At 40.2% G+C, this 26,479-nt stretch overlaps 1 protein-coding gene across 1 annotated transcript in view; it reads right to left on the bottom strand.

Annotated features, from left to right (window-relative positions):
- Positions 1-26,479, bottom strand: part of PTPN9 (protein tyrosine phosphatase non-receptor type 9) — an 85,223-nt gene that overhangs the window by 8,812 nt on the left and 49,932 nt on the right. Inside the window, exons 6-9 of the mRNA XM_082735856.1 lie at positions 18,806-18,916; positions 16,316-16,644; positions 9,013-9,106; positions 3,806-3,872 (exon numbers count right to left, since the gene is read on the bottom strand). Of these exons, the coding sequence (XP_082591982.1) occupies positions 3,806-3,872; positions 9,013-9,106; positions 16,316-16,644; positions 18,806-18,916 (601 nt within the window). The remainder of the gene's footprint in view (positions 1-3,805; positions 3,873-9,012; positions 9,107-16,315; positions 16,645-18,805; positions 18,917-26,479) is intronic.

Below are 26,479 nucleotides of genomic sequence, written 5' to 3' on the forward strand. Positions count from 1 at the left end.
AGAATTCCCTCTTGGCAGAAATGAACACTGCCAAAAGCATGTGAGGTTTCGGAAGCAAGCTAAATGTCTACCAAGAGAGGGCTGTTAAATTACGGCATATCCATGGTTGAAGTAGTTTCATAAAGGTGATGTTGTAAGATCTATTATTTTTGCTCTAGAAAGGTATTCACAAGATACCATCAAATGAAATTTTGTTCACTTGTTACCTTTTTAGGTAACAAGTAGATAGAATCCATCTTGTTAGATATTTTATATGTCTACATCTATTAGTACAGAAAACAGTTTGGGGGCACCTGGGTGGCTCAGTGGGTTAAAGCCTCTGCCTTCGGCTCAGGTCATGATCCCACAGTCCTGGGATGGAGCCCCTGCACTGGGCTCTGTGCTCAGCAGGGAGCCTGCTTCCCCTCCTCTCTCTATGCCTGCCTCTCTGGCTACTTGTGATCTCTGCCTATCAAATAAATACATAAAAAAAGAAAGAAAGAAAGAGAGAAAGGGAGGGAGGGAGGGAGGAAGGAAGAAAGAAGGAAAACGGTTTGGAAGGAGACACTATAGAATGTTAACATTATCTCTGGGTCTCAGGGTTATGAGTGAATTTCATTTCTATCTTTTAAATTTTCTACAATGCACTTACATTACCATAGTATGCATGTGAAGAAGATAGTGAGAACTCCCTTTCCATATCACTGATCCCAGCTTGTCCACATCCTACTATCCTGCACCACAGCAGCACTCCTATGCTTTATTTTCCACCTTCAAATCACTGGCAAAAATGCTGTTGCCTGGGGCGCCTGGGTGGCTCAGTGGGTTGAGCCGCTGCCTTCGGCTCAGGTCAGGATCTCAGGGTCCTGGGATGGAGTCCCGCATCGGGCTCTCTGCTCAGCAGGGAGCCTGCTTCCCTCTCTCTCTCTGCCTGCCTCTCCAACTACTTGTGATTTCTCTCTGTCAAATAAATAAATAAAATCTTTAAAAAAAAAAAATGCTGTTGCTAATCAGAGCACCTAACAACCCAGATCCCACTCAGACTCAGGCTTGGCAAAGAGGGGTCATAATTTCTTCCAAGGCACAAGAGAGATTTAGAAGAGAATGCTGCACTTCCCAGATTACTCTTTAACAGTCAACTTTTCTAAAGAACTCAAGTTAGTGGTTTATGCTGACATGGGCACAACAATCCTTTGGCTTGGCTTACAAGGACTTCTGAATCAGACACACTCTCAAATCCTGGCTCTGCCACTTACTAGCGGTGTGATCCAAGATCGCCAAACCTCTTTGGGTTTGTTCATGGGTTAATAAATCCTCTTTGCAGAGTCTGTAATAATTAGATGAAGATTATAAGCCTGATATATAATAGATACTCTCAATAGATAACAGATATTATTAGTAGAAATGTATTATAAGAATCAAAATACTGAATATAGCCAAGAAAGTTAGCCAAGGAAATCAAATTAGCCTTTTCCACATCACAGGACCCCATCTTCCAGTCCTAAAAGAGTACTGATACTATCAAAATGTCTCTCTCGGGGGACCTGGGTGGCTCAGTGGGTTAAAGTCTCTGCCTTCGGGGGGCGCCTGGGTGGCTCAGTGGGTTAGGCCACTGCCTTCGGCTCAGGTCATGATCTCAGGGTCCTGGGATCGAGCCCCACATTGGGCTCTCTGCTCAGCGGGGAGCCTGCTTCCTTCTCTCTCTGCCTGCCTCTCTGCCTGCTTGTGATCTCTCTCTGTCAAATAAATAAATAAAATCTTAAAAAAAAAAAAAAAAGTCTCTGCCTTCGGTTCAGGTCATGATCCTGGGGTCCTGATCGAGCCCCACATCAGGTTCTCTGCTCAGTGGGGAGCCTGCTTCCCCCTCTCTGCCTGCCTCTTTGCCTATTTGTGATCTCTGTCTGTCAAATAAATAAAATAAAATCTTAAAAAAAAAAAAAAGTCTCTCTCATACTCTTAGGGGAGTTTCTTCGGGATAGGGCCTTCAAAGCCACCCTAAAGAATCCAATTCCTGCAACTCCGAGTAGTAGCTTTGCCTTCTAAACCTGGAGGAGGAAGCATTCTGGGGTACCCTTGAGCCAATCCTTATCCACCATAAGTCCAATCTGCCAAAGCCATCCTCCTCAACAAAGCCCCTACTCTCAGGCAGATCATATCGTGTTGTATATGCCAAAAATTTTTCCTGGTAATTCTAATTTCTTCTTAGGGTCTTGAAAGGATTCCTTTTGGAGGGAGTGGTCCCTCCTGGGGGGGAAATATAAGCCTGTAACCATCAGACCAATTAACAATATATCAAATTTGAAAAATTTGAAACCAATGAAAAACTGGAAGAATACTACAATGTACTCATAAATTCTTGAGCTTTAAAGCTATGATTTTTGGGGCGCCTGGGTGGCTCAGTGGGCTGAGGCCTCTGCTTTCAGCTCGGGTCATGATCCTGGGGTCCTGGGATCAAGTCCCACATCGGGCTCTCTGCTCGGCAGGGAGCCTGCTTCCTCCCCTCTCTCTCTGCCTGCCTCTCTGCCTGCTTGTGGTCTCTCTCTGTCAAACAAATAAAATCTTTAAAAAAAAAAAAAAAAGCTATGATTTTTAGCTATCATTACAAGATTACAAGAGAAATCTCTCTCTCTCTATATATATATAAATACACATACTTTTTATTTTGTAACTATTTAAAAATTAGTTCCAGAAATTATGACCTTTTATTCCTAAATACTTGGGCACATATTTAGAAGAACAAGGACTTTCTCCTAGAGAACAATACCATTGTCACACTGAACCAATTAAACACTGATACAGTAATATTATCTAACATATAGTCTCCATGTATCCCAAGTTTGTCCTTAATAGTCTTCTTCTCTAAACTGAAGTTCCAATAATGGGCACATACCTTTGGTTATCATATCTCTTTGGTCTCCTTTAATCTAGAACAGTTCCCTGCTTTTGTTTTTCATGGCTTTAACTTTGAAGAATCTAAGCCAGTTTTCTAATAGTATGTCCCACCATCCCATCTGGATTTGTCTGGTTTACTTTTCACGATTCAGACTTCAACACTGACCACAAACAATGAAGGTTATGTTGTATAGTTCTCACTATATCACAACAGAGGCATAATACCTACCTATTATTGGTGATACTAAGTTTTATCACTTGCTAAGGAGGTATCTGCCAGATCTTTTGCTGGTCATGCTCTGCAATGGCCAAAGCCTCTTATGTCCTCCTGTGTTGTGATCTCTCCCCACCCTCTTTGAAGACAACTTGGTATTCTCCTTCAGATGGCCGAGGCCAGGTTAGGAGGAATTGGGGCTTACAGAAGCATTTGTAGAAACTCTGTCTGAAATCTTCACTGTTAGACCTAGTATAGACTATCTATGTCAGAAGACTTCTGGGTGCTCCCTGATTTACAAGAACAAGCAAAAGTCACTTAGGACAGCAACACCCTTTCACAGACAGGACTCAATCTCTGAGAATTCCCACTGCCACTCCTGGCCTCCTATGGGACATAAAGAACATTTCACAGGCCAGTGAGTTCTGATGTCCCAGTCCCATAGGTTGGCAATGCATAATCCTAAAACTTGTATTAGTGTTGTATGTTCAAATCTCTAGTTTATCTCTATGCAGTGAGTTTCCAGGCATATCTGGTACAGAAACTCTATACCCCTCCTCTGCCTTCCTCAATAACCCCCAATCATTATGAAAGGCCGGGATCTAGTGGCCATAACATCACCTCAAGTTACCATAGCCTTCAAAAGGTATGCAATCATCAGGTACAAGAAATCATAGGTAGATGACATAAAACCAACTTGTAAGGAGCATCCTAACTTACCTTGCGTACCAATGTAAGCATTCTTCTGCTTGTAGCCATCCATGAAACTGGCATTGATGTAATCTGTCTAATGATAAAAAGGAAATATCATTGCAGCTGTGTGAAATACACCATTTGGGTGGGAAAAATGATGTACAAGGTAAATAAAACCCAAGGTGTAGATATTCTCTTCCTGTCAGGAAGACAGGCGCAAAAGGATCAATTCAAAACTTTGCTTCTACAGGGGTGCCTGGGTGGCTCAGTTGTTAAGCCTCTGCCTTTGGCTCAGGTCATGATCTCAGGGTCCTGGGATCGAGTCCTGCATTCAGCTATCTGCTTGGCAGGGAGCCTGCTTCCTCCTCTCTCTCTTTCTCTGCCTGCCTCTCTGTCTACTTGTGATCTCTCTCTGTCAAATAAATAAATAAATTCTTAAAACACACACACACACACACACACACACACACACACACACAAAACTGAAAAGTCAAAAACATGAGGAGATACCACATCATACCCATTAGGATGGTTACAGGTACAAGATGGATAATAACAAATGTTGACAAAGATGTATAAAAACTAGTACCCTCATATATCCCTAGCGGGAATGTAAAATGGTCCAGTCATGTTGGAAAACAGTCTGGCAATTCTTCAAAAGGTTAAACACAGAGTTACCATATGACCCAGCAATTTCACTCCTAAGGGAAATGAAAATACATGTCCACAGAAAAACTTGCACACAAATATTCATAGCAGCATTATTTTAATAGCCAAAAATGGAAACAACTCAAATGGTATTCACTTGATGAATGGAGAAATAAAGGTGACTAGCCATATAAGAGTATTTTTTAGCAATAAAATGGAGTGAAGCACCGACACATGCTACAACATGGACGAACCTTGAAAACATGCTAAGTGAAAGAAGCCAGACACAAAGGCTACATATTGTATGATTCCATTGATACGAAACGTCCAAAATAGGCAAATCCATAGAGACAGAAAGCACAGAGACTGGGAGAAAATGGGGTTTGACTGCCAAGGGTATGGAGTTCCTTTTTCAGGTGATAAGAATATTCTAAAGTTGACTGTGGTGGTGAATATATTAAATATTCACTGTGAATAGATTTAAAAAGAACTGAACTAGGGGCACCTGGGTGGCTCAGTCGGTTAAGTGTCCAACTCTTGCTTTCAGCTCAGGTCATGATCTCATAGTCAAGAAATGAGCCCCACTGGGGGCTCCACGCTCAGGAGGGGCTCTATGGGAGAGTCTCTCCCTCTGCTCCTCCCCCCACTTGCAAGCACCTGTGCTCTCTAAATAAATAAATAATCTATCTTTTTAAAAAGGACAAAAACCAAACTACTGAATAAAATGCTTTTTTTTAATAAAGATTTTATTTATTTGACACAGAGAGAGAGATCACAAGCAAACAGAGAGGCAGGCGGAGAGAGAGCGTGGGAAGGAGGCTCCCTGCTGAGCAGAGAGCCTGATGTGGGACTCGATCCCAGGACCCTGAGATCATGACCTGAGCTGAAGGCAGAGGCTTAACCCACTAAGGCACCCAGGTGCCCCCAATATACATTTTTTTAAAAAGATTTTATTTATTTATTAGAGAGAGAGAGAGCATGTGTACATTTGAATAGGGTGAGAGGCAGAGGAAAAAGGAGAGAAAAAATCCCAAGAAGAAACACCCCACTCTCTCCGCCAAGTGCAAACCCAGACGTGGGGCTCAATCCAAGAACCCTGAGATCATGACCTGAGCTGAAATCAGGAGTTGGATGCTCGACCAACTAAGCCACCTGGGTGCCCCTATATACTTTAAATGCGCAAATTGTATGGTATGTGAATTACATCTCAATAAAGCTGTTATTTACCAAAAAAGGAGTCCATTAAGATTTGCAGCATTGGTTCAAAACCAAAAGGGAGGCAAGCCAAGCACCTTGAGCAGGAACATCCTGTCTATGCTGTCACACACAAAAGGCAAAGTGTGACTGGAGAAGGAAGAAAGCACTACCTCATATCTAGCACCATCAACAGCACTGGCCAAACTCCCAGGCTCCTTTACTACCTGAACTGACACAAAGCAACAGCCAGACAGATTTAGAGAAGCCTCAGTGAACAGATCTTGACTCACTGTCTTCTGGGAGACTTGTCTCATCTCCTAGTGTCCTCAGTCTTAATTCAACATCATTAGCTATCAGGAAATTAAATAGGATTTTAACTTTTATTATTTTTATTATACCTTCTCACAAGATCTCTGCCAACACTCTTGCTGATAATCCAAGCTGACAGAAGAGAACCACAGATGCAGCCACAGTATCAAGTCACAGTATAACTAGTTGAGAGTATCTAAAGGTACTATGAATAGCAGACCATGTGGAGGGGCATAGGAGGACAAAGATAAAGTTTCAATGTCAAACTAGAGAAAATTCATAGTCCACTCCACTCTAGGAAGTCAGAGTGACTCCCTAAACCTGTCACCTTCTCTCCACTGAGTTCCATCGCTTGGGGAAGGCAGTCTGAATTGTCAGTATCCACAGCCACCCTCAGAAGGCTTCTCCACGTCATGGTCAAACCCACATTACTCGGATATGTGTCTGTTAGCCAGTCAGTCTACCAACTTATCCTATCACTAGTTATTTATTTATTTATTATTTATTTGACAGACAGCAAGAGAGGGAACACAAGCAAAGGGAATGGAAGAGGGAGAAGCAGACTCTCCACTGAGCAGGGAACCCCAAGCGGGGCTTGATCCCAGGACCCTGGAATCATGACCTGAGCTGAAGGCAGATGCTTAAGGACTGAGCCACCCAGGTTCCCCTATTACTAATTATTTAGGCAAGAGTTTCTTGCTTTCTCCTTCCACAGCAGTTGATACTGACCTCATACTACTAGTGTTCTACTGACTAAGACATCTTCACTGAGCTAAGGAACCACCTGCAGCAGACCCAGCAAGCTAAAAGCCTCAATCACTCCCAACCAGGCTGCGTATTCAGGGCCCAAAATAGTCCGCCCAGGCTATCTTCGGCTCAGCCTGGCACATTCAAGTGCTATACCCTGTAGGACCCAGGCAAGAAAGCACAGAAAAATACAAAGGATTTACCTGGTACAAGCCAGTCGACACTATTCTGTAAGTAATGTATAAGTTGTTACTCTTGGAGCTACCTTCACACTTTGAAAAGAAATATCACTAGTTTACTACTTTAATGGAGACTTACTATTTCCTTACAACTAAGGATACAAGCTTTCAGTATCCTCCTCTTTGAGAGCACTGGGAATTAAAATCAGCCATTTCAGAAGAATCATCAGAAATTAAAACTGAAAATGACCTCAGACATAAAGCATAGACTAGGGGGAAAACTGAAATAGCAGAGAATCAAACCAAGTACTCTATGTTATAGGCTATGTTCAATAGAAACTGTGACTAATAGCTTTATAATTCCAGAAGCAAATCTGGTGACCAATTCAATAATAAACCTGAATCCACCATTTATTGCAGAAATAAAGCTTCTGCCAATGTTTGCAGTAATGAAAGGAGTTTAATTCAAGTGATGATCTTTAGACAGTCTGGTGGTATACTGGGATTCACTAATTCCTTCAGAAATAATTTACTGAAGGCCTGATATGTACTGTTCTAGGTACTGGAAACACAGCAGTCAAGAAGACAGATAAATACCACTATCTGACTCCAGAGTCCCAACTCAACCATTATACTCCACTCATTCAGAGTATATATTTGATGATCTCAGTAATAGTCATGAATTTGCCCTAAGCTGGCCAGACACTGAGCTAATGCTCCTGCAGGAAAACCCTTTCGTAAGGGTCCTGGGCAGGGCTATGAATTCAGTTTACACATGATCTTAGCCAAAAGGCCAAGAAGCAATTGAATTCAGTTTATATACTGGAAACGTAGGGTCAAAAGGGTTAAAACCATGATCCTAGGGTCTCAATCCACGTATCATATATACCCAAATACTAGGCAATAATTTTCCCAAAAATTATCCCCCAGAAAAAGAGAGACGGGGGGCGCCTGGGTGGATCAGTGGGTTAAGCCGCTGCCTTCGGCTCAGGTCATGATCTCAGGGTCCTGGGATCGAGTCCCACATCGGGCTCTCTGTTCGGCAGGGAGCCTGCTTCCCTCTCTCTCTCTCTCTGCCTGCCTCTCCATCTACTTCTGATCTCTCTCTGTCAAATAAATAAATAAAATCTTAAAAAAAAAAAAAAGAGAGAGAGACGGGATGTAACAAGCTCCTATAGTGTGTGGCCATGTTAAACGGGCACTATTTAAATTCCTTTCTTTGAACAATGGCCTCAATCAATGTTGTTTTTTTGATGCATATGGAAGGCACCAGACAGAAATGGCATATCCAAAGGAAAAAGAAGAAATGTAACACATACTTGGTTGCTGACCTCAAAATTCTAAGTGTTGGATGTTGCTGTGAAGAGGACTTTAAAAAACAGTAAGTGAATAATCATGCTACAGAAAATACATGGGATACAGGATGGATGGAAGGATAAACTGTGTTAATGTTATGCTAATAGACTTTTCTTGTTTAGGATAAATTTTTCAGTGACAATACCATATACTTAAAGAAGTAAAAACTGTGTGCTCTGGAAAACTGTTAGATTGACTCAGGAAATGGCTCAAATGAGAACAAAGACATTGATGTTAAAGGTGCATGTGAGGAGTTTCACTAAATATCTATACTAGTATAAACATATGTGATTTTTAATATGAACAGATATGATCAAATTAGTATATTAAATAACATAATCACTTGACCATTTCAACTCTATCCCTAGATACTTACGCGTACACTAGTTGTCCAAAATTATTTTTAGATCTTCTAGGTGGAAAAATCACAGGTCACTTTAATTAGAGTTGCCCTGTATTGATACATATACATTCACTAATATGGTGGACAACAGGACTATAATTTTACAAGTAGGAGTGAAAGGAGAAATAATTGACATTTATCAAGCACCTATGATATACCAGACCTTGCGCTATCAGCATTTACATAAATTTTTCCATTTAATTTCCACTTAGTCCTGTGAGATGGACTTACAGGGACTTGCTTATGGTAACAGACTAACTCATACATAGCAAAGTTAAAACTCCAACCTGATCTCTCTGGTGTAGAGTTCATGTTCTTTCTACTATGGCATTAGTAAGCTTCACTTTGGAAAATTTCCCTCAGTGCTCCTGAAAAGATAGCACTTATCTGTGTACCTGAGTGTGACCACTTCGTTTGGTCAATTTCACTCTAGTTTGGTCCAGGCAGGGTACATCCCCATAGCGGTTCTTCTCTAGGTTTCCTGGAGACCTGAAGAAAATGAAACAGACAAACTAAAACAAAGACAGAAAAGGCAGAAGGAGTGTATATGTGTACATACAAAGTCCAGCAACGCAAAGGTGGGTGACCGTTACCATTGGTGTTGAAGACATGAAGCAATGATCTAATCTATCCATATTCTGTATCATTTAATTTTTTTTTAAAGATTTTACTTATTTATTTGACAGAGAAAGTGACAGGGAGAGAGGGAACACAAGCAGGGGGAGTGGGAGAGGAAGAAGCATTGAGCAGGGAGCCTGATCCTGGGCTCTGGGATCATGACCTGAGCCAAAGGCAGATGCTTAATGACTGAGTCACCCAGGTGCCCCTCATTTAACATTTTTAATATGTGTGTATTCCTGGGCAAATAAAGATATTTTCATTCAAAAGAGAAAATGAGGGGTGCCTGGGTGGCTCAGTAGGTTGGGCCTCTGCCTTAGGCTCAGGTCGTGATCCCAGGGTCCTGGGATTGAGCCCTGAGTCTGGCTCCTTGCTCGGCGGGGAGTCTGCTTCCCCCTTCTGTCTCTCTGCCTGCCTCTCTGCCTACTTGTGATCTCTGTGTGACAAATAAATATGTAAAATCTTAAAAAAAAAAAAAAAAAAAAGGGAAAATGAGAGGGAGATAGGGGTATAGACAGCACCAAAAACAAATCTGGCTTCTAAGAAACCTAAGTTCCAGTTTAATATGGTAGGTTGACAGCATATGTTTGACTCCACTTCATCTAGTAAAATCACAATAAAGGCACTAATCAGTACAAACCCCAAAATGATGGCAGAGACATTTGCAAACAAAGAGTGAAATCCATTTGGCAGAGAGAAAACAGATGGAGGAATATTGGCTGCCTTGGTCAAATGCAGAAAACTAGGACCCACAGAGGTATCTACAGAGAGACACAATGACTCACTCTCACCACTCCCACATCCTGGAAAGCAAGGTGAGACACAGGGTTAAAAATAGAGGAATAAATGAAAATCTGAATGATAGTGAGAATTCCCTGCCCTGTCCTCTCCTGTCCTATATTTATATCAAGCTTGGACCCTCCCAAGCAAGAAAGTAGAAAATTCCTCTCTGGAGAAAGTGAATAGCCCTATATGAAAGAATTCTATCACTTGGAGTACATCAACAACAAGCTAGCTGATCATTTAAATTTGCAGATCACTCACAGAAAGAGCATTTCCAAGCAGCTTTTAAGGATGCCCCCCATAATGTAAATTAACAGCCAGAGACCTCCAGATAATTACAGAAAGCTCCAACACAAAAAAAGAGACCAATCAAACACATAGTAAGGAAAAAGCACAAGAGAGAGTCAGTGAGAAAAAGTACTAAAAGACTATAATTAAGGGCGCCTGGATGGCTCAGTGGGTTGGGCCTCTGCCTTTGGCTCAGGGTCCTGGGATCGAGTCCCGCGTCGGGCTCTCTGCTTGGTAGGGAGCCTGCTTCCTTCTCTCTCTCTCTCTCTCTCTACCTGCCTCTCTGCCTACTTATGATCTCGCTCTGTCAAATAAATAAATAAAATCTTTTTTTTTTTTTTTTTAAAGATTTTATTTATTTATTTGTCAGAGAGAGAGTGAGAGCGAGCACAGGCAGACAGAGTGGAAGGCAGAGTCAGAGGGAGAAGCAGGCTCCCCTTGGAGCAAGGAGCCCGATGCGGGACTCGATCCCAGGACGCTGGGATCATGACCTGAGCCGAAGGCAGCCACTCAACCAACTGAGCCACCCAGGCGTCCCAATAAATAAAATCTTTAAAAAAAAATAAAAAATAAAAGACTATAATTAATACCCTCAGAGAGAAAAAGGTACTATATCTATGAAATAAGAGCAGGATGCTATAAGAAAGGAACAGAGAAGAAAAGCTCGTGGAAAATAAGTATGCTAACCAAAGTAAAAACTTTAATAAAAGAGATGGAAAAGAAAGCTGAAGAAATTTTCCAGAGTAAAACGAAAAGTCAAAGTGATGAAAAATGTGAGAAAAAAATTAAGAAAATAAGACAATCATTCTAGAGCAGGAGTCAGCAACTACAGCCTGGCCAACCTGTTTTTGTAAATACAAGTTTTACTGAAACACAACTAAGCCTGTCAGTTTAGTACTGTCCATGACTTCTTTTACGCTATAATGGCAGAGTTGATTATACTTGCAATAAAGATTGCAAAGGTGGGCGCCTGGGTGGCTCAGTGGGTTAAGCCTCTGCCTTCGGCTCAGGTCATGATCTCAGAATCCTGGGATCAAGCCCCACATCGGGCTCCCTGCTGCTTCTCCCTCTCCCTCTGTGCTCTCTCCCTCTTAAATACATACATAAAAAGTTAGGTAATTAACTCTAGAAGAAACAAAAAATTGAATTGATAAAACTTAATTTTATTTTATAGAAGCCGCCCATCTAGTTCTGTAGTGGAAAAAATTTACATAGTCATAATAATGTAAATAGTGACTACTGATTTAATTAAAAATATGACATTATTTTATTGGAAAAACAGTCAAAAGTGAACCGGAGACAAGGTATAAGCACCAAATGCCTACCTAACATAAAAATCAATGAAGAGTATTACAAGCATTTTATTTAGAATCACAGAAGAAATATCAAAAGAAACAACTATTAAGAAAGAGTTGAGGGCGCCTGGGTGGCTCAGTGGGTTAAGCCGCTGCCTTCGGCTCAGGTCATGATCTCAGGGTCCTGGGATCGAGTCCCACATCGGGCTCTCTGCTCAGCAGGGAGCCTGCTTCCTCCCCTCTCTCTCTGCTTGCCTCTCTGCCTACTTGTGCTCTCTCTCTGTCAAATAAATAAATAAATAAAAATCTTAAAAAAAAAGAAAGAGTTGAGGGAAGCCTGGGTGGCTCAGTGGGTTAAAGCCTCTGCCTTCGGCTCAGGTCATGATCCCAGGGTCCTGGAATTGAGCCCCACATCGGGCTCTCTGCTCATCGGGCTCTCTGCCTGCCTCTCTGCCTCTTTGTGATTTCTGTCTATCAAATAAATAAATAAATCTTTAAAAAAAAAAATAAAGAGTTGAAAATGGATACCTGGAGGAACCAAGAGTAAGGCAGAGGACTGCCATTAATTTTATCATTCCTATTCTTCAGTACTATTTTGTTTTGGGTGGGGGAAGTATATATATTGATGAAGCAAAAAATTACTAAAATATAAATATTATCTAATATAAAATAATATTCTCTAATATAAAATAATATTCTATTATTCATAGCTACCAACAAATATGTAACAGAATAAACAAAATAGTCTGGAAGGAAAAGGCACCATATTCATAGTAGTTGTAGCTTCTGGCGAATAGGGGAGAACTGAGGGTGAGGATTGGAAGGCATTCACAATGAATTCTTTCTTTTCTATAACAAAGAAAGATAGAGCAAATATGACAAAATATTAAAAACTGTCAGTATTAATTCTGGTGACAGGAACATAGTTGTTTATCATGTTATACTCTGTACTTTTCCATATTTTAAAAAATTCCCTCTTCCCACACAAATAAGTCCAACTGATATTTTACAAAATCCCAAGAACAATTCAAGGGAGGAAGATTTTTTTCAGCAAATGGTGCTGGAGCAACTGGGTATCTACAAGCACATGAAAGTGCATGTGCGCATACACACACACAACATCAACATCAACCTAAATCTTACACCTTATACAAAAATTAATTCAAACAGATCACAGACTTAAATAAATGTGAAATATAACACTATAAAATGTTTAGGAAAAAAAGGAGAAAATCTTTGGGATTTAGGGTTAGGTGTTCTTAGATTTGGCATCAAGAGTGTGATCCATACAAGGGAACCCTGATTAAAGGATTTCATCAGAATAAAACTTGTGCTTCACCAGGGACCGTGTTAAGAGGATAAAGACAAGCTACAGACAAAAAACAAAACAAAACAAAAAAAAACCCCACAGGGGCGCCTGGGTATCTCAGTGGGTTGAGCCGCTGCCTTCAGCTCAGGTCATGATCTCAGGGTCCTGGGATCGAGTCCCACATCGGGCTCTCTGCTCAGCGGGGAGCCTGCTTCCTCCTCTCTCTCTCTCTCTCTCTGCCTGCCTCTCTGCCTACTTGTGATCTCTCTCTGTCAAATAAATAAATAAAATCTTTTAAAAAAAAAACAAAAAACAAAAAACCCACAAACCATGTATCCAACCAAGAACCCGTATCTAGACTATATTTAAAAACTCAAATCTCAATAGTTTAATAAAAAGTCCAAATTGAGGGGAGCCTGGGTGGCTCAGTCATTGGGTGTCTGCCTTTGGCTCAGGTCACGATCCTGGGGTCCTGGGATCAAGCCCCACATCCGGCTCCCTCCTCGGCAGGAAGCCTGCTTCTCTCTCCCCCATTCCCCTTGCTTGTGCTCCCTCTTTTGCTGTGTGGCTCTCTCTTGTTAAATAAATAAATGAAATCTTTAAAAAAAAAAAAAAGGGAAAAAAGCATGACATTTTGCGAAGAGAATATACAGATGGTAAATAAGCACATGAAAGATGCTTGATATCATTAACTATTAGGGAAATGTAAATTATACCAACCTATTACACACCTATTATGACAACTAAAATAAAAAACGGTGATGGCAAGAGCAAATGCTGATGAGGATGCTAAGAAACTTGATCATTCAGACATTGCTAGGGGGTACATCGAATGGTACATCTGGGCAGTTTCTCATCAAACTAAACATCTAATTACCATTTGCCCATCATACCCTTGGACATTTGTCCCAGAGCAATGCAAACATATGTTCATACAAAACCTAGATACAATCATTCATAGCAGCTTTACTTGTAGGTGCCAGAAACTCTAAATAACCTAGATGTCCTTTAACAAGTGAACAGTTAAACAAGCCATTCATACCATGGAGTAGTACTTGGCAATAAAAAGGATAAACTATTGATACATGAAACAACAACTTGGGTGAATCTCCAAGGGATTATACTGAGGGAAAAAGGCCAATCCTAAAAGGTTACATATGGTATGATTCTACTTATATAAGAACATTCTTGAAATGAAAAAACTATAGTAACAGAGACCAGATTAGTGGTTGTAAGGGTTAGGGATGGGGAGGGGTGGGACTGAGATATGTGGTGATGTAATTTGTCTATATCTTGACTGTGGTGATAGATATACAAACAAACATGTGGGCTAAAAATCACCCGGAACTAAATACACACACACACTCTAAAACTGGGGAAATCTGAATAAGACTGGTGGATAATAATAGCAATATCCTAGTTGTGATACTACATGATCCTATATTTATAAAAGAAGACACCATGGGAAAACTCTGGAAAGGGTACATGTGATCTCTCTGTATTATTTCTTACAACTTCATGGAAATCTACAATTATAATAAAGATAAATTTTAAAATATCATTTTCAAAGCATGGTGTAGGGGAGAAAAAAAAAAGAGAAAGAAAGTTTCTTGGTCCATGAGCATCCTGACAACAATAAGTACTCTGATATCTACTTCATAATCCAGAAGTCCAAAGGAGAAATAATTTGTTCTATATAAGCAGTTTTACTGGAACTTAGTATAAGACAGAGACCTCGAGCTAATTTGGATTCTGGGTTCTAGGTCCTGAAGTGGGAGACTCATTCATTCAACAAGGGACAAGACTAGCAAGTCTTTCAATAGGACTGAAAAGTATTCTCTGTCTAAAACATGATGGCCGGTTTGGATGATGCCAAGAGGACAATCCAAACCTGATTTTTTAATGGAGGGAAGGGGGGAAATAGTAGAAATGACATCTCAAGGACCTCACAGCAGAAGCCCCCAGAACAAAGTTAGGAATCCCCAAGACAAGTATGCATCCTCTTGGAGCAGCCCAGTATTCTTCTCAGCTCCATAATACTTCCTTGATTCAAAAGTAGAGGGGGAAGAACTGATTGGGACAAAGACTGGATGCATATCGAGGCTGTGAATTGGTAAGAAAGAAATAGCTGTGTGGGAGAAAAGGATACTCTGTTCTACTTTGATATATGCTCTGCTTTTTTGCTGTTTTTTTCCCCCTTCCCTTTGCATTTTGCTCTAGTGACTTTCTTTTTTTTTTTTTTTTTTTTTAAGATTTTATTTATTTATTTGACAGAGAGAGAAATCACAAGTAGGCGGAGAGTCAGGCAGAGAGAGAGAGAAGCAGGCTCCCGCTGAGCAAAGAGCCCGATGCGGGGCTCGATCCCAGGACACTGAGATCATGACCTGAGCCGAAGGCAGCGGCTTAATCCACTGAGCCACCCAGGCGCCCCGCTCTATTGACTTTCTTCTCAACTGTTTCTTCTCTCTTCTCTTATCCCTTTCCTAACTCATTCTTTTCCCTCTTTCCTTTGTCTAAGCCTCTCTCCCTGCATCTTCTTTACAGTACACTGACCAAGCTGGACAGGAATTACAAGGGGGAAGAGGTATTCACAGAATCAAGGATTCTTAAAACATTTAAGCCACACAAGCAGGTTGATATCAGAGTTGAACATCATATATTACATACAGGAAAACTGGGGTGCAGCCAAGGGAAATAACCTGCATAAATCACAGAAGGGAATTTGGGCTATGCTGGAACTTGAGCCTGGGACAGTTTCCCTAGTTTTCAACACAGAAACAGAAATTTCTGCAGCAGCCAGGGACAACAGGGTAAAATGAGAGCAGTTAAGAGAAATGATCTATGCCCTATGGCCAACAATAGTTACCAAGTAATTATGAACCAGTTATAAACTAGCCACGTAGCTCTGTAGATAGATAGATACAAGGAAAATCCCAAAGGCCAAATTCCTAAGAGTTAATTCTTTTCTCTTACTGACTGTAGATTATTTTAATGCACCAGAACCCCTCCTAAGAAAGTAATGTTATACTATAAATGCTCTAGAAAGAAACTGCCCAAATAAAAGGACCAGAGATCACAATGAAAACAGGAATTGAGAGCCTACATTTTTGTTGTTTCCCCCAAACAAGTGCATTTCAGAAAAATATCTTAAAATGCCTCCATTATTACATGGTTCTCCGGATGGTACTAAAGACCTCCAGAAATTCAGAATATAGGGTATTGGCATCAGGCACCAGAGTAGGAGGTGCCTGTTTCTGGATGAGAGAACCACCATCTGAGTAAGAGTCATGCTCCTAACACAAGCAAGAGCCTCTGTTAAGGAAATGAGATGTGGATGGAGCTGCTGCCAACACGCACCAGTAGCATGTTGGTGACCCACTGTCAGTCCAAACCTTTCTTACTTACATAGAACAGTGGAAAGTCCCAACAGGGTTCTCACGGCGAATGTCTTCATACTCCTCATATATCCCTCGCTTTTGCCTGGTACTAACATAGTCCATCAGCTCTTGGATGGTCATGGCATGGGGGCCTGGAACATGTACTGAGTCCCAGTCTAAGGCAGGAGGGAGGGAGAACAGGATGATCTCATCGAAGGGGTCTGGGTGGCCGTTCATCTGGGGCAGAAACTGGAAATTCCAAGACGCGAGGTCAATTTTCACGTACCCACCCAGGTTTTCTGGAAGGCACTCCCTGGGCAGGTGCTGGGTGACCTCAGATGTCTTTAATATCTGAATCTGCAAAGCCAGGAAGAACCACATGAGTATGGACAGGAAAAAAAAGACATAGACAGTGAAGATAAAGAACAAATGTGTTTATATTAGGTTTGAAGAATAGGATGAGATTTGCTTGAAATACATGGTATACTTGTAAAAGAAGTAGACTACATTTCATCTGCCTGGGATTAAAGTCCTATAACTTCCCCAAAGGTCTGACTTCCCAGAATGTATATCAAATACACTCCTGTAATTTGCCCCTGCATTTTTTCAGATTTTATTTTTAAGTAATCTCTATACCCAACATGGGGCTCAAACTCACAACCCCAAGATCAAGAGTCATGCACTCTACTGACTAAGCCAGGCAGGTGTCCTGGGAGCCTTTCATATACCTCAAAAGGAAAGTACACTGAACAAAGCCTTTATACTATTAACAATGCTTCCCAGTGACATCTCATGTAGGTATTTGCCTTTTTGATTATTAAGAATGCACAGGTAGGGGCGCCTGGGTGGCTCAGTGGGTTAAAGCCTCTGCCTTCGGCTCAGGTCATGATCCCAGGGTCCTGGGATCGAGCCCCGCATCGGGCTCTCTGTTCAGCGGGGAGCCTGCTTCCTCCTCTCCCTCTGCCTGCTTCTCTGCCTACTTGTGATCTCTGTCTGTCAAATAAATAAATAAAATCTTTAAAAAAAAAAAAAAAAGAATGCACAGGTAGTGATTTTTTTTGGTCAACCCCATAGTAAGGTAACCAACTCTAAGTCTAGCGCTTTACTCACACACAGTTCAGTATGGATGTTCTCAAAGGTAGTTTTCTATGAAATTAACACTAGACCCAGACACAGGATAGCCCAGGAAAACTGCCAGAAAAGTAATCCTAATTCTGCTCTCTGCTTAGACACAACCTTACTGAACAAAATGGGCCTAGTTGACATAAAGTTTGTGTGAAATGGGAATGCTTGTCACTCTTGCTGTTGTCTCTTCTTAGAATGCCCTCTTTTCCTCCTTGCCCTCTTCATGGACAAGCTACAAAGCTCACCTCTTCTGTGAAGCCCTCCCTGACTGCTCAATACAATATTCTCAACTCTGTGTCTACCTCATGTCTACCTGTGTGTTCCCTATCAGGAACAGGAGCTCTCTACAGGTAAACGAAGTCTCCCTCCATTTTTTATTCCCAGGGCCCAGAACCTGGACTGTAAAGGTGCTCATATATTTTAAGTTTATATATACATTAATACTTACATATAACAAGTGCAAGAATTTGCCTGAGGAGTCCTATCAAAGAGTACCTTGGAAAAGATTTCTCCTACTCTCAGTCACTAGGTCCCTAAGTATTTCCACAAAGCCAAAAGTCTTTAGTTTCCCCTCCCCAACGCAAGTCTCCCCCACTATAAAGATCCACATTGTTGTTGATATAATCTCATAATTCTATACTACAAAAATCTCTAATAATATTTCATAACAACTATAATCAGATTACATCAATGTTTCATATGCCCTTTCTTTCAAGGGTGAGAAATGAATGAATGAATAAAACCAAAACCTTTCAGTCCTGGAACACTCAGAAGATAGTAACAGAATTAAGATCATTTTAGACAACACCTTTTTTTTTTTTTTTAAGACAACATTTTTGAAGTTAGGAAGCAACAAGGTGTTTTAAGAGAAAAATGCCAGGAATGGAAATAGACATATAAAGAATTATAGTGAGAGATTCTCCTCCACCACACTGATGGTCAAATGACAGATTAGTATTTCCAGCTGAACAAATTCAAACATCAGTTCAATTAATGCAATTCTATTAGAGATTGTTAAATACACAGGTATAGCACTAGGCTAAATTCTGGAAGGAGTAGTTATTCCTAAGTTATTCTGGGACACACTCCTTCACTGTTATCTTTATGCAAGATACTATTGAGGGAGAGTGCCAGACAAATTATTTCTACCTCCTAACTTCAAGGAACTTGCAGTACAGTGGGAAAGGAAGCCTGTACTAACCTGAGTAAAGAATAAGGCAGAAAATATAAAATGGATACACTAATAGAAGTAGAAAGCACTTTAGGAGACAGCCCAGACAAATTCTATTGAAGGTAAAAAATTAATTGGCAGGTTTCAACAGCAGAAATGGGAAGTTTGTCACCTCCTTCAAATAACCACCTCCACCTACAAATAAAATAAAGCTTGCCTTACCCTCTCCCGGACTTTGTCCTTCAGGAGGAGGCTGATGATGGAATAGGGCACTCGGAACCATATTGGAGCTCCCACAATCAGTACTTTTTTCAAACGAGCAGGAAACGCTCCCTGTGGAGGACACACATGAAAATTTAAAGATATCAATTAAGGCACTGGAATCTATGACTGTTCAAACCCAGAGTGTAGGTTTTCTGCTCCCCATCCTTACCCAGCAGGGGGAGTCTAAAGCCTAATTCAGGTTTCATTTCAGTAACTACAGAAGTGGTTAAAAATTTTAAAATTATACACCTGAAACTAATAGAACACTCTATGTTAACTATACTGGAATTAAAATGAAAAGCTTAAAAAAAATTAAAAGATGATTTACTTTTTTAAAAAAATTTATTTATTTGACAGAGAGAGAGCTAGCACAAGCAGGGAAAGCAGCAGGCAGAGGGAAAGGGAAATCAGAGGGAAAAGCAGGCTCCCCGCTGAGCAGAGACCCTGACATGGGGCTCAATCTCAGGACCCTGGGATCATGACCTGAGCCAAAGGTAGATGCTTGACCAACTGAGCCACACAGGTGCCCCAAAAGGTGATTTACTTTTAAAAGTTATAATGTTATATCTTCTTGTCAACATTAAGCTTTATGGATCAAAAATTGATACTGATTTTTGTCAGCATAAATGTGTATGCATCTTTAAGTTCTGCTTATTTAAACTTTAAGAAAGGGGTGCCTGGCTGGCTCAGTCCATGGAACCTGCAACTCTTGATCTTGGGGTATGTGAGTTCAAGTTCCATGCTGCGTGTAGTAAAAGTAAAATCTTGGGGCGCTTCTGTGGTGCAGTTGGTTAAGCATCCAACATTTGGTTTCGGCTCACGTTGTGATCTCAGGGTTGGAAGATCAGCCCCATGTCAGGCTCTGCACTCAGAGCAGAGTGTGTTTAAGACCCTCTCTTTCTCTCCAAGGCCCGACCCCCTGCACTCTCTCTCAAATAATTAAATAAATGTTTAAAAAATATATATATTTTTAAAACTTAAAAAAAAAATCAGATCATGAATAAACAGTATGAAAGAAACATCTCTCTTAAAACCTTTGATTCTGACTTCTGCGTGTTTATAATTATTTTTTACCCATCTCTTCATCTAGTCATGAATTCATTTATTCAGTTGATAAATATAATCTAGTGGGCACAATGAAATCTAAAGGGAAGGAGACACCCTGATCCGTACAAAGCATAAAAACAAAAAATTATTCTTTCCTAATTCACAGCTCTTGGTTTCATTTAGTTTAACATCCCGGATCTTCTCATGGGCAGGGATACCAAGTAATACTGGCACTCTAACTGGAAGAAATTATTCCCAAGGAATCAAAAAAAAAAAAAAAAAAAAAGAGCAAATTGTAGCTAAGTATCTTCTACCATTTTCTCCCTATTCTTTTTCAAATTCTCAATTTGACTTGTCACTCTCCGGCTACTCTTCCACTGATTTGGGGGGTCCACAAACATACCCCATAGAGAATATACAGTATTCAGAAAATCCTCCATATTCCTCTTCACTAAAGTCTGAGAGACAATAATTTCAGGGTGCCTGGATGCCTCAGTTGATTAAGCGCCTCTTATTTCAGCTCAGGTCGTGAGATGGAGCCCCGCATTGGACTCTGGGCTCCATGCAGACTTGAGCAGAGTCGACTTGAGATCCTCTCTCGCCCTCTCTCTCTGCCCCTCCCTGTGCTTGCACACGAGTGCTCACATGCATACTCTCTCTCTCTCTCTCAAATAAATAAATAAAATCTTTAATAATAAAACCTTTAAATAACAACCACAACAATTTATTTCAGGACCTAAAGAGCCAAGGCACCTGCCAGGTCAAAAAAACAGTCTGGAGAAATACCTAAATCTCCACAAAATGATAAATTAAAAAATGGAAGCCTTGGGTACCTGGGTGGCTCAGTGGGTTAAAGCCTCTGCCTTTAGCTCAGGTCATGATCCCGGGGTCCTGGGATCAAGCCCCACGTCGGGCTCTCTGCTTGGCAGGGAGCCTGCTTCCCCCGCTCTCTCTGCCTGCCTCTCTGCCTACTTGTGATCTCTATCTGTCAAATAAATAAATAAAATCTTTAAAAAAAAAAAATGGAAGCCTTTATATCTACTTCTTCAGAGCGAAGAACTACACACTCAGGCTTGTTCCATTTAAATGACTGTATGGCATCCACATATACTGTTGATGGGAAATGGTTACATCTTCTAGAAGGCATCTAGCATTATATATCCTTAAAAATGTGTATATTCTCTGATCAAGTAATTCCATTTCTGACATTCTACCCTAAGGAAATAACCAGAAACACAAAAATTTATGAACAGAAATGTTTATTGCACCTTTTTTCTCCCCCAAAGATTTTATTTATTTACCCGACAGAGATCACAAGTAGGCAGCGAAGAAGGCAGAGAGTGAGGAGGAAGCAGGCTCCCCGCTGAGCAGAGAACCTGATGCGGGCTCGATTCCAGGACCCCGGGACCACTACCCATGCCAAAGGCAGAGGCCCCAACCCACTGAGCCACCCAGGCGCCCCCTTGCACCTTTCTTTTTGGTGTTTAAAAACAGTACTTTAAAACTGGAAAGAAGGGGTACCTGGGTGGCTCAGTCATTAATCGTCTGCCTTTGGCTCAGGTCATGATCCCAGGGTCCTGGGATCAAGCCCCCTGTCACTCTCCCTGCTCAGCAGAGAGCCTGCTTCCCCCTCTCTCCCTGCTTGTGTCCCCTCTCTCACTGTGTCTCTCTCTGTCAAGTAAAATCTTTAAGATAGATAGATAGATAGATAGATAGATAGATAGATGATAGATAAAACTGGAAAGAATGTATGTGTCTGAAAAGGGGTAGGGCTTAACAAAATTGTATTATCCTATAATAAGATTATTATACAGGGGCGCCTGGGTGGCTCAGTGGGTTAAAGCCTCTGCTTTCGGCTCAGGTCATGATCTCAGGGTCCTGGGATCAAGCCCCGAATCGGGCTCTCTGCTCGGCAGGGAGCCTGCTTCCCTCTCCCTCTCTGCCTGCCTCTCTGCCTACTGGTGATCTCTGTCTCTGTCAAATAAAAAAATAAAATCCTTAAAATTGACTAAAAAAAAAAGATTATTATACAACCATTAAAATTAAAATTTCAAAGACTTTTTTGCGACTATGGAAAATGTTCATAATATAATCCTAATTAAACTAAACAGGACCAAAGCTATAACCTTTTGTTTTAAAAATTACACAATTTATACTTTCACAGAGAAAAAAGATAAGAATTATATCAAAAGTTCAACAGTTTATCTCTGAAAAAATTATGAGTTAATTTTACTCTTTTATTTTCTGTAATACTTTGTATTACTTTTACTTTTTACAACCTTATTTAAAGTATTTATATCCTGGGGGGCACCTGGGTAGTTCAATGGGTTAAAGCCTCTGCCTTCCACTCAGGTCATGATCCCAGGGTCCTGAGATCAAGCCCCGCATCGGGCTCTCTGCTTGGCAGGGAGCCTTGCTTCCCTTCCTCTCTGCCTACTTGTGATCTCTGTCAAATAAATAAATAAAATAATTTTTAAAAAATTTATATCCTGGGACACCTGGGAGGCTCAGTTGGTTAACCATCTGCCTTTGGCTCAGGTCATACACCCTGGGTCATGGAATCGAGTCCCATGTCTGGCTCCCTGGAGACCGCTTCTCTCTCCTCTGCTCATGCTCTCTCTCTCAAATAAATAAAATATTTTTAAAAAAGATATGAATATAAAAGTGTTGAAAAACTTGGGGCACCTGGGTGGCTCAGTGGGTTAAAGCCTCTGCCTTCGGCTCAGGTCATGATCCCAGGGTCCTGGGATCGAGCCCCGCATCTGGCTCTCTGCTCAGCAGGGAGCCTGCTTTCTCCTCTCTCTCTCTGCCTACTTGTGATTTCTGTCAAATAAATACATAAAATCTTAAAAAAAAAGAGTGTTGAAAAACTGTTTATTATAATAGATTGGAAAAAATATCCAACAACACAGAAATGTTTAAATAAGTTATAGTAAATACAGGATAGACTATTATTTAGCAATTATAAATATTCATAAAATAAACTTTTTGGAGCTTATTGTATATTGAAATTAAACAAACATAATTAAGATCATATTGAGGAACATCTAGAAGTGCCATATGCCAAAATGTCAACAGTGTTTATTTATGCATAATATAAATCTTGATGTGAGCTGTCCAAAATTTTCTATGATAAAAATTTTTTTCTGATTATAACAGTATTTTAAGTATAAAAGATAAATTATGAAAAAATTAGCCACCCTATAAATAATAATCAGCATAAAATGATAATGGTAAAAACATCTGATTTATAGTAACACTTGAACACATATACACTATCTCTTTCCCTCTCTTTTTCTCCCTGTAAGTTATTGGTATTACAAAAAGATAATTTATCCTTGTTGTCTTCTGTGTTTTTAATACTTGAATATATTTTTTTAGTCTAGGAATAAACTACATAAGACACATAGATAAAATAACTTTAAAACTTTGTTGAAAGACATAACAAGGAGCACCTATGTGGCTTTAGTAGGCTGAGTGTCAGACTCTTGTTTTCAGTTCAGGTCATGATCCTCAGCCCCTCCCCAGCTCGTTCTCTCTCTAAAATAAATAAATTTAGGGCGCCTGGGTGGCTCAGTGGGTTAAGCCGCTGCCTTCGGCTCAGGTCATGATCTCAGAGTCCTGGGATCGAGTCCCGCATCGGGCTCTCTGCTCAGCAGAGAGCCTGCTTCCCTCTCTCTCTCTGCCTGCCTCTCCATCTACTTGTGATTTCTCTCTGTCAAATAAATAAATAAAAAATTTAAAAAAAAAAAAACAAATAAATAAAATAAATAAATTTAAAAAAAAATTTTTTTTCTCATTGGATTTAGATTTAAAAATTTGAAAAAGTGCAAAGGCACTGGGGTATCTGAGGGAGAGGGTCAGAGACTTTTTCTTGAATTGCTTTTTAATTGCTTTTATAATAAAAAAAGAAATAGGAGGTATCTGGCTGGCTTAGTCAGTAGAGCATGCAACTCCCCGGCCCTTTTCAAGTAATCACTACATTCTACACAGGACTCAAACTCACAACCCTAAGATACAGAATCTCACCCCCCATTTACTGAACCAGCCAGGCATCCCTGAGCATGTGACTCTTGATCTCACAGTTGTGAGTTTAGAGATTACTTAAAAATAAAATAAGGGTCACCTGGGTGGCTCAGTGGGCTAAGCATCTGCCTTAACTCAGGTTATGATTCCAAGGATTTTGGGATCCAGCCCAGTGAAGGACTCCCTGCTCAGTAGAGACTCTGCTTCTCTCTCTCGCTTTGCCTCTTCCCACACCTCATGCTCTCTCTCACTTGTTCTCTCTCAAATAAAATCTTTAAAAAAAAAAAAAAAAAGGGGGGCGCCTGGGTGGCTCAGTGGGTTAAAGCCTCTGCCTTCAGCTCAGGTCATGATCTCAGGGTCCTGGGATCGAGCCCCATATCGGGCTCTCTGCTCAGCGGGGAGCCTGCTTCCTCCTCTCTCTCTGCCTGCTTCTCTGCCTGCTTGTGATCTATCAAATAAATAAATAAAATCTTTAAAAAAAATTAAAAGTACACAAACTGTGTCCATGTAAAAAGAATAAAAATGCAAAAAATATAGCCAAACAACTTTCAGAAAAAAACAGTGTGACAGGAACCTTGACCTATGATATTAAACTTTAGAAGTATAATAAATAAAACCATGCTTTTATTGGGTCTAGATGGGCTAGATCAATAGCATAGAGTATCAGAAGAGACATGCCTACCGTATGGGAATTTAGTGTAATATAAAGGTATTACCTCAAATGAGTAGGGAAAAAATGTAGTAGTCAGTAAATGTTGCCCGGATAACTGTTTAAAAGCAAATTATTTGATCTTTAATACTATATATTATATATGATATATATTATTGAATAAAGCATATATAGTATATGAAAATCATTATGAAAAATAATGAAAACATAGCAGTATGAGAAAAGACACTGTAAAATTGAGTAAGATACTACAAAAAATGCTGGTAACACATACTTAATATTATTTAATAGCAACTCTTATAAATTAGTAAGAGATAAACATGTTGGTAAAAAATTGGGTAAAGTAGGGGCGCCTGGGTGGCTCAGTGGGTTAAGCCGCTGCCTTCAGCTCAGGTCATGATCTCAGAGTCCTGGGATCGAGTCCCGCATCGGGCTCTCTGCTCAGTGGAGAGCCTGCTTCCCTCTCTCTCTCTCTTTGGCTGCCTCTCTGTCTACTTGTGATTTCTCTCTGTCAAATTAATAAATAAAATCTTTAAAAAAAAAAAAAATTGGGTAAAGTATATGCAGGGCGCCTGGATGGCTCAGTAGGTTGAGCAACTGACTCCTGGTTTTGGCTCAGGTCATGATCTCAGAGTGGTGCCCCAGGCTCTGTGCTCAGAGGGGCCTCTGAGATTCTGTCTCTATCTCTCCCTCTGCCCTTCTCCCCCAACTTGTGTATACTCGCTCTTGTGCACACTCTTCTCTAAAACAAATCTAAAAATCTTTTTAAAAAATTGAGTAAAGTATATGAGAAGAAAAAAAAATTTGTAAATACCTCTTGGCAATAAACATGAAAATACGCTGATGCTCATCAGTAATAAGAGAAACACCACAAAAAACTAACATAATTAGAATCCAAACAACAAATCAATATTGAAAAGATCGGTGAAAAAGGCTGTTAATGGGAGTGTAAATCTGAACTAAGTTTTTAGAGGGCTACTTGGCAATATTTGCCAAAATTTAAATGTGTGAATTCTTTGACCCTACAAATCTGTTTATAGCAATTTATCCTGAAGAAATGATTGGTCAAACAGATAAAAATATCTAAAACAATACTCACTGAAGCCTTTATAATAACACAAAAAAATAGCACGAACTTCATTTTTTCTGCTTGATATATCCACAAAAAGAATACTCTGCTGCCCTTAGAAAAAGTGAGGAAAGGGGTGCCTAGCCCGCTCAGTTGCTAGAGCACGCAGCCCTTGATCTCAGGGTTGGGAGTTTAAGCTCCACACTGGGTGTAGAGCTTACTTAAAAAAAAAAAAAAAAAAAAAAAAAGTGAGAGAGAAAAGAAATGAGTAATAGCTATAGGTACTGACATAGAAGGATGACAAAGACACAACTGTTAAGTAAAAAATGGCAAGTTATAATCACTGGCCATACTACTATGCCATATTTGTAAAGAAAAAAAAAAATCATATATCATCCTTATCAGTAAAAAGAACTGAATCACAGCTAAATGCCATAATAGTGACTTTAGTAATATAATGAGTGACCAATGAACTACCAGAAAACAACACAAAATAATAATACCTCCTTTGTATACTGTTATAAAGCTCTAACAGCACTTCTAAAAATCTATTTCCACAGCAATGTCAAGTTAGATCCTAGAACAAAGCATGCATAGACTCATAGATCAATGATTTTCAAATTGCAAGTTGGCACATTTCAATGGGTCTTCAAATTGATTTGGTAGCTTACAACTAACTTTTTAAAAATAATGTTCAGAAAAATCAAAGTGAACATAGTAAGGGGTAATGCTTGTTTTGTGAAGCTTTTTTGTTTTGTGTAAACATCTACACCCTTCATCCTGGGACTCTGAAATCTAAACAGCTCTGAAAACCTGAAGT

This window comes from Mustela nivalis (genome assembly GCF_964662115.1).
Source record: "Mustela nivalis genome assembly, chromosome: 6".
Taxonomy (NCBI): Eukaryota; Metazoa; Chordata; class Mammalia; order Carnivora; family Mustelidae; genus Mustela; species Mustela nivalis.